Source organism: Babylonia areolata, chromosome 1 (assembly GCF_041734735.1).
Source record: "Babylonia areolata isolate BAREFJ2019XMU chromosome 1, ASM4173473v1, whole genome shotgun sequence".
NCBI lineage: Eukaryota > Metazoa > Mollusca > Gastropoda > Neogastropoda > Buccinidae > Babylonia > Babylonia areolata.
The window spans coordinates 88996232-89003731 of NC_134876.1; the positions used below are offsets into that span (position 1 = coordinate 88996232).

Genomic DNA, 7500 nt, shown 5'->3' on the forward strand with positions numbered 1-7500 from the left:
TAATGGCGATGAGCTGAGAAAAAATATAAAATAGTTTAACTGGTTGTTGAAAGAACTATTGAATGCTGGCTGGCATCATTTGATGCCGCGAAAATGGGAACGAGAAAAAAATGCTTGGGACCATTTGCATGCCGAACCAAAGGGAAAAGAAGATGGTGTATATTTGGAGTTGTTTGCGAACAGCATCAATATTGTCTTGATAGAACACGAAGAGTATTTTAATAAACGAAACACACACAAAATCTTCAGTCTCTTAAGCTTTGGAACTGACAGAACAGTTTTAGAAGGGAGTGTGGGGAAGAGAGAGAGAGGGATGGTGGCAGATGAGGGGATATAGTTGAAGTAGAGTGGTTATAATCTGTCTCTCTCTCTCTCTCTCTCTCTCTCTCTCTCTCTCCCTCTCTCTCTCCTTCCCTCCCTCCCTCTCTTTCTATGCATACTATGTTATTTTGTGGGGGAATTGTGTATTTTGTATGCCATTTATATGTTGTTGTTGTTGTTGTTGCCATGCTATGTGTATGTATTGTTTTTCCTACTTTTTTTCAGTCTTCTTGTATTTCCTAGATCAGTTTATGTGTTTTCTTTACGAGGGTAGGATGAAAACAGGCCGATAAGTGCCTGTTCCTTTTCCCTCAATAAAAAAGTTTCGATTTCGAAGCTTCGATTTCGATTTCTCTTCTCAGTTGCCACTATCTGTTCTCACCTTGAATGTGGACTCCAGCCCGGAGCAGTCATCGAAGCCCTGGCATATGATGGTACCCATTCGTCTGTCGATGTCTCCAATCCTCTCCTGGAAGTTCTCGTACACCTCCAAGAACTCCTGATTAACAGTGTTTGTACGTAAAGTGCGGATCAGTGAGTGAAAATCATTCAATGAGTGACAGTTCGCGACAACGCAAAATAACGTGCGGATTCTAACTAGTGACTTAGTGTACTCCGGTGTATGCTTACATCACCGATTCTTTCTGAATCATAATGTATCTAGGATATATTCCACATCCACTTAGTTTTTCCTGTGTTGTAAAGTTTAGATAACTCGCGCTCGTGTGTGTGTGTGTGTGTGTGTGTGTGTGTGTGTGTGTGTGTGTGTGTGTGTGTGCGTGTATTTGTTTGTTTGTGTGTATGTGTGTGTGTGTGTCTGTGTGTGTGTGTGTGTGTGTGTGTGTGTGTGTGTGTGTGTGTGTGTGTGTGTGTGTGTGTGTGTGTGTGTGTGTGTTTAAACGTGTGTATGCGACTGTGCAACACCCGAACCTACGTGTGTCTGCATGTTTGTAAGACACAAAAAGCATATGCATGCACGCATGAAAGTCACTATTTCTAAGTACACACTTACAGATACAAAAAAAATCCGTTCGGAATAGACAATTATAACAATAACGAATGCTTCGACTAAAAACACATCGATTATAACGACGAGATAAGGGTTGGCGGCGATATCGGTAATAACCATTAATTAACCACAAAATTTCAGGATGAAGACACAGTGAAACCAGCAACCTCAATGACGCTTTCTGCACCACCCTCCCCCCCCCCCCCCCCTCCCCACGAACGCCATACCCATCCCAAGTCCCCTCCTTCCTTCCCCCACCTGTCCAATCTGCCCCCCATCCCCAAGTCCCTCCTTCCTTCCCCACCTGTCCAATCTGCCCCCCATCCCCAAGTCCCTCCTTACAGACTGATCGGGGTCCAAAGAGTCGTAGGTGCCTTCAGCGAAGACCTTGTAGTACTCCTGGAACTCCTCGAAGATGCCGACGACCTGGGCAGACAGGGACTTGCCTTGCACTCCGCCCAACTCTATCTTCTCCAGCTTCATGAACTCCAAGGCCGTGTCCATCAGATCCTGTCCGAACCAAAAGACAGTGCTGTTGTTGGGGCTCAGGTGGATCAGTGGTGTGAGTGGATGGGTGGATGGAGTGAGTGAGTGAGTGAGTGAGTGAGTATGTGTGGGTTTGTGAAGAGGATGTGAGTCGTGACACAAAAGACAACACAATACAGCGCAACACAACGCAACGCAACGCAACAAAACAAAACACAACACAACATAACGCAACGCAACGCAACACAACACCGTCTGCTTACGGTGTACGAACTTATCATAGCGTGCATAGACGATGGCCGACACGACAAAACAAGACAACACAACACAACACAAGGCAAGACAGGACAGGACAAGACAAGACCAGGCAAGACAACACAACACAACACAACACAACACAGCACAACACAGCACAGCACAGCATAAAACAACACAACACAACGCCCGCCCTCAGTCGCCGCGCGGTGACACGAACTAGTCACAGCGGGCGAAGACGATGTCCGACAAGACAAGACCAGACAAGACAAGACAAGACCAGACAAGACAAGACCAGACCAGACAAGACCAGACAAGACAAGACAAGACAAGACCAGACCACAAGACAAGACAAGACCAGACCAGACCAGACCACAAGACAAGACAAGACAAGACCAGACCAGACCAGACCAGACTGGACCAGACCAGACCAGACTGGACCAGACCAGACAAGACAAGACAAGACAAGACAAGACAAGACCTACCCTCACGGTCTCCACGCGGTGCACGAACTTGTCGTAGCGGGCGAAGACAAGGTCCGGGGCGAACTCCCACATGAGGGGGTCCTGGTCCTCCTTGAAGTAGGTCTTCAGCTTCTGGCGGTGCTCCTCGAACTGCTGCTTGAAGGCCTTCAGCACCAGGGCAGCCTTGCGGACCTTGTCCACGGTCTCCTCCACCTCCCCCTTAAACAGCTCGTCCGGGGCCAGGAAGTTTCGGGCCTGTGGACACACAACAGCAATGGAAATGACAACGACCATGACATTGACTTATTATGATTTATTGAGGATTAAATTGATATGCTCAAATATTCTTTACACCATACACTCACACATACGCGCCCGCGCGAAAATACAAGCACACACATGAACACACACAAGAGCAACACAAGAACACACACGCGCGCGAGCGCCCGAGCGCGCGCGCACGTATGCACACGCACACATATCACACACACACACACGCGAGAGAGAGAGAAAACAGAGACGGGTGTTCTTTGTTTGTTGTTTTTTGCTCGTTTTTTGTTCTTGTGTTTGGTTGTTGTTTTTTCATGGGTTTTTTTTTTCATTTTTTTTAATTTTTGGTTGGTTTTTTGTTGTTGTAGCATACGTACAATTACAATGACATTAAAAGCAAGGTAAGTCAACAGCTTTTATGGCTTGAAATGTTATGCCTTCGTATTGACTTCCCCTGCGTTGTATTTGTTCGTCTGTCATTACTTAGCGTTTGTTTCAGTTGTTTGTGATCTGTTTTTTTCTAGAACTCCTTCTTTCTGTCTCTTGTGTTGTTTGTTTTGTTTTGAAAGGCGTTCAGTTCTGTGTGGCATAGAAACTGGGTTATCTTTCATTTTGATGCAGAAAAAAAAATGATTTGTATTTGTATTTCTCTTTTCTTTTTCTTTTTTTCTTTTCTTTTTTTACTTTTCTTTTTCTTTTTCTTTTTTTTCTTTTTTTTTTTTTGGGGGGGGGGTCACAACAGATTTCTCTGTATGAAATTCGGGCTGCTCTCCCCAGGGAGAGCGCGTCGCTACACTGAGAGTGCTACCCTTTTTTTTATTTTTTCCTGCGTGCAGTTTTATTTGTTTTGTTGTTGTTTTTCTATCGAAGTGGATTTTTCTACAGAATTTTGCCAGGGACAACCATTTTGTTGCCGTAGGTTCTTTTACGTGCGCTAAGTGCGTGCTGCACACGGGACCTCGGTTTATCGTCTCATCCGAATGACTAGCGTCCAGACCACCACTCAAGGTCTAGTGGAGGGGGAGGAAATACCGGCGACTGAGCCGTGATTCGAACCAGCGCGCTCAGATTTTCTCGCTTCCCAGACGGACGCATTACCTCTAGGCCATCACTCCACATCAGCTGCGAGGGAGGGGGTTTGGGGGGGCGGGGAGGCGGGGGGGGGGACATCAGCTTTGGTGACAGTTATATAGAGAGTTAAGACGTATTATGTATGGCACAGCAAAATGGGTGGAACAGCTCGTTGTGAAATACCAGGCCAATGCCAGTCACGCCCTGGTTAGCGTAGACTGTGGAAATACGCATAAAATTATGCGCACTATACAACTATGCCCTGACAGTCAGCGTGAGTGCATAAAATGGTGAGCTAACAACTGCCATACACAATGTGGGCGTGTCTTTTTTTTCAGTTTCGAAGAAGATTGGGTGTCTTTCTGCCCCTTTCTTTCTCTATGTATTTCATAAAACGTTTCTTCCAGTAATAAAATCTAAATTTGTAAAAAAAAAGAAAAAATAAATGAATAAAAAAAAAATTCTAACCCCCCCAAAAAAAGTTAACAGTCGTTAAGCGGATGTGTCACCGCGCGTAAACACACACACACACACACACACACACACACACACACACACACACACACACACACACACACACACACACACACACACACACACACACCACGCTATTTATCGGCAATTTTCTTCATTTTACATATAACTTTAAACATCAGTCAATATTTCTTTGGTCAGTTATGAAAACGAATGATGACAAAACATTCAAGGGATTTGATTAAGACATACTGAGCTGGTCATGCTCAGTGCATGGACCAATGCCATGGGACAGGCGGGCTAACCACAACGCATTACAGACAAGGTCGTCGTCTTCTTCTTCTTCTTCTTCTTCTTCTTCTTCTTCCTTCGCGGGCTGCAACTCCCACGATCACTCGTATATACACGTGTGGGCTTTTACGTGTATGAGTTTTTAACCCGCCTTGTAGGCAGCCATACTCCGTATTCTGGGGTGTGCATGCTGGGTATGTTCTTGTTTCTATAACCCACCGAACGCTGACATGGATTACATGATTTTTAACATGCGTATTTGATCTTCTGCTTGCGTATACACACGAAAGGGGTTCAGGCACTAGCAGGTCTGCACATAATATGTTGACCTGGGAGATCGGAAAAATCTCCACCGTTTACCCACCAGGCGTCGTTACCGAGATTCGAACCCGGGACTCTCAGATTGAAAGTCCAACGCTTCAACCACTCGGCTATTGCGCCCGTCCAGGCAAGGTCATGGTTCACTGAGATCCAAGGACTCTTAATTAAAAGAAACTGGTATTTTAGGGGGCGACCCCATGCTGAGAGACTGATCTGCAATGCACCGAGGCCCCAACCGGGTACTGTTTATTATTATTTTACACGCTTCATTAGGTTTCCATCGATCGCCAGTATTCGGACTCTAATCCGAATGTGTTGGGTCCTTTTATAACCATTTATCTATGTGGAGAGATTAGGTGGGTGGATTTAGTGTAAGTACTAATCTTCTTAAGGGGCTTAGGTGTGTGTGTGTGTGTTAACCGGAGCTGTGAATACTGATTCGATTTTTTTTTTTTTTTTTTTTTTTTGGGGGGGGGGGGGGTATGGGGGGGGGGGGGGGGGGGGGGTAGGGAGGGGTGCTGTGATATTAAGTGTACCTTGTCATGACTGTGCTTGCAGCGACTAAATAATCCGATAATGCGATTGTTTTGTGTCCTTTGAGGCAGTTATCAACATGTTTAATAATGATACAAATGCGTATGTGTTTTCTAGACTTTTATATCTAAAAGACAACCACTGCTTACATCAGAACACACTTGGGTAATTATTGATTTGGAAACTGTATTCGTTTGATATAATACGGTTTCTGAAGTTATCAAGTGTTCGCAGTAGGGACGTTCAATTGGCTGTACACTTTGAGAGAAAGAGAGAGAGAGTGTGTGTGTGTGTGTGTGTGTGTGTGTGTGTGTGTGTGTGTGTGTGTGTGCGTGCGTGCGTGCGTGCGCGTGTGTGTATGTGTGTGTGTGTCTGACTGTTGGTGCGTTTTTTGTATGTACGATTTTGTTGTACTGTGTATTATTGTGCGATTTTGTTTTCCTTTTTTGGGCGTATTACTTTTAAATTTTTTATGGCGTCAATTCTGGCGTTTTAGTTGCTGTAATTCGACTGCAGTTGTAACTATCTCCATCTTCCACTTTTTTAGGTAAAAGAAAACACAGGTCGTTTGACGTGGTTTGGGTCTGATATTGTATCATGTGTTTGTGATTTTCAGTCCTGATTCGACAGCTTCAGACTGCCCGCGATGTATTCTGAGCCACGTTGAACCGATTTGATGCGTCTTACTCTTAGTATTAATTAATCAAGACCCGTTAGCCGGCTAGCCTCGACTGACCCCGGGGTCATTTATGGCTGGTCAAGATTGAATCCCTGCCCCCCTCCCTCACACGCCCCTCCCCCTCCCTCCTCGTCCCCAGCAACCCCTCCACCCCCGGTAGGAAATTACCCCCTTTCCACAGATTTAATCAAGCTATTGAAAAGGGAAGAGGTGTAGAATACAGTTCTGGTGCTGGGGCAGCCTTTTCTGACCTTCAACCTCCACTCCTCCCTCACCTCCTCTCCATTACAGCTTGTCGAAATCAATTGTAGGGAAGAGGGGGTGGGGGGGGGGGGGTTCTACTCTGATAGCTTGTATCGATTTTAACTGGGCCAAATAATATCTCTATGGGTCATTTTTAGCTATCGTTGAATGACCCCCAAAGTGAAGAGGGGGGAAAGGGGTGAAATCCGAATATGGGAAGGGAAGGCGGGGGAGGGGGTTTGGGGGGGTCAGTTCTGACCCGTTGAAGTTTACCCCAGGGGCTGGTCAGCATAGATCCCCGTGGTTAAAAATACGGGCTAACAATATTTTTTTACCCAGGGGTATGAATGAATGGGTAAATTACTAATCAAATGAATAAACAAATAAATGAATATATGATAGTCAGTCGTGTTCGACTATGACCATCAGAACAGCAGAGGACGCAACTACTGTCCCGACTATTTGGGCTAAAATTTGATTATAGTGGAGAGTGTCTTGCCCAAGTACATCCCCACTCTCTCGGCCAAGAGGGTTTTAGGACAGTCGGCGTTGGGATGGTTCCCAAAGGCCAACTAGCGCACAAGGCTGCAGCACTAAGATCCAGTGCAATTTTGCCTCCTAGTTTGAGAGTCATAGTCCTTCACAAAGGACTAAGCTGTAAATGGTTTCCCATTGACTGGAGATAGATAGATAACAAATGACTTATTATATAAATGAATATATAAACAAATAAACAGATAAATAAATAAAACGGGGTCGGGGCGGGAGGTACGAACAGGTTGCTTGCTACTGCTACAACACCCGGTGGAAGGCAACAACAACACTAACACAAAGCGAAGCAGTGCAGCAGTGGCGGGGCGGGGCAGGACAGACTCACCATCTCCATGATCATGTTGCACATCTCCTGCAGGAGCACGATGATGCGGGCCGGGGTGTTGTAGAAGCTGGAGTTGGCCCACACCAGGCACACACAGTGCATCATGGGGCCCAGCATAGGGATGCACTCGTCGAACTCGGCCTGCTCCAGGTCCTCAAAGTGGTGTCTGAGAGGCTTCAAGTACATGTTGATGTCGTGCGACTCT

General features: G+C 45.7%; 1 protein-coding gene across 1 annotated transcript in view; it reads right to left on the reverse strand.

The window, feature by feature from the left end:
• LOC143288922 (dynein beta chain, ciliary-like) overlaps positions 1-7500 on the reverse strand; it is a 77370-nt gene that overhangs the window by 64314 nt on the left and 5556 nt on the right. Inside the window, 5 exon segments of the mRNA XM_076597599.1 lie at positions 1-13; positions 704-820; positions 1673-1840; positions 2557-2790; positions 7296-7500. The exon segment at positions 1-13 is cut by the window's left edge and continues 253 nt beyond it; the exon segment at positions 7296-7500 is cut by the window's right edge and continues 7 nt beyond it. Coding sequence (XP_076453714.1) covers positions 1-13; positions 704-820; positions 1673-1840; positions 2557-2790; positions 7296-7500 — 737 coding nt within the window.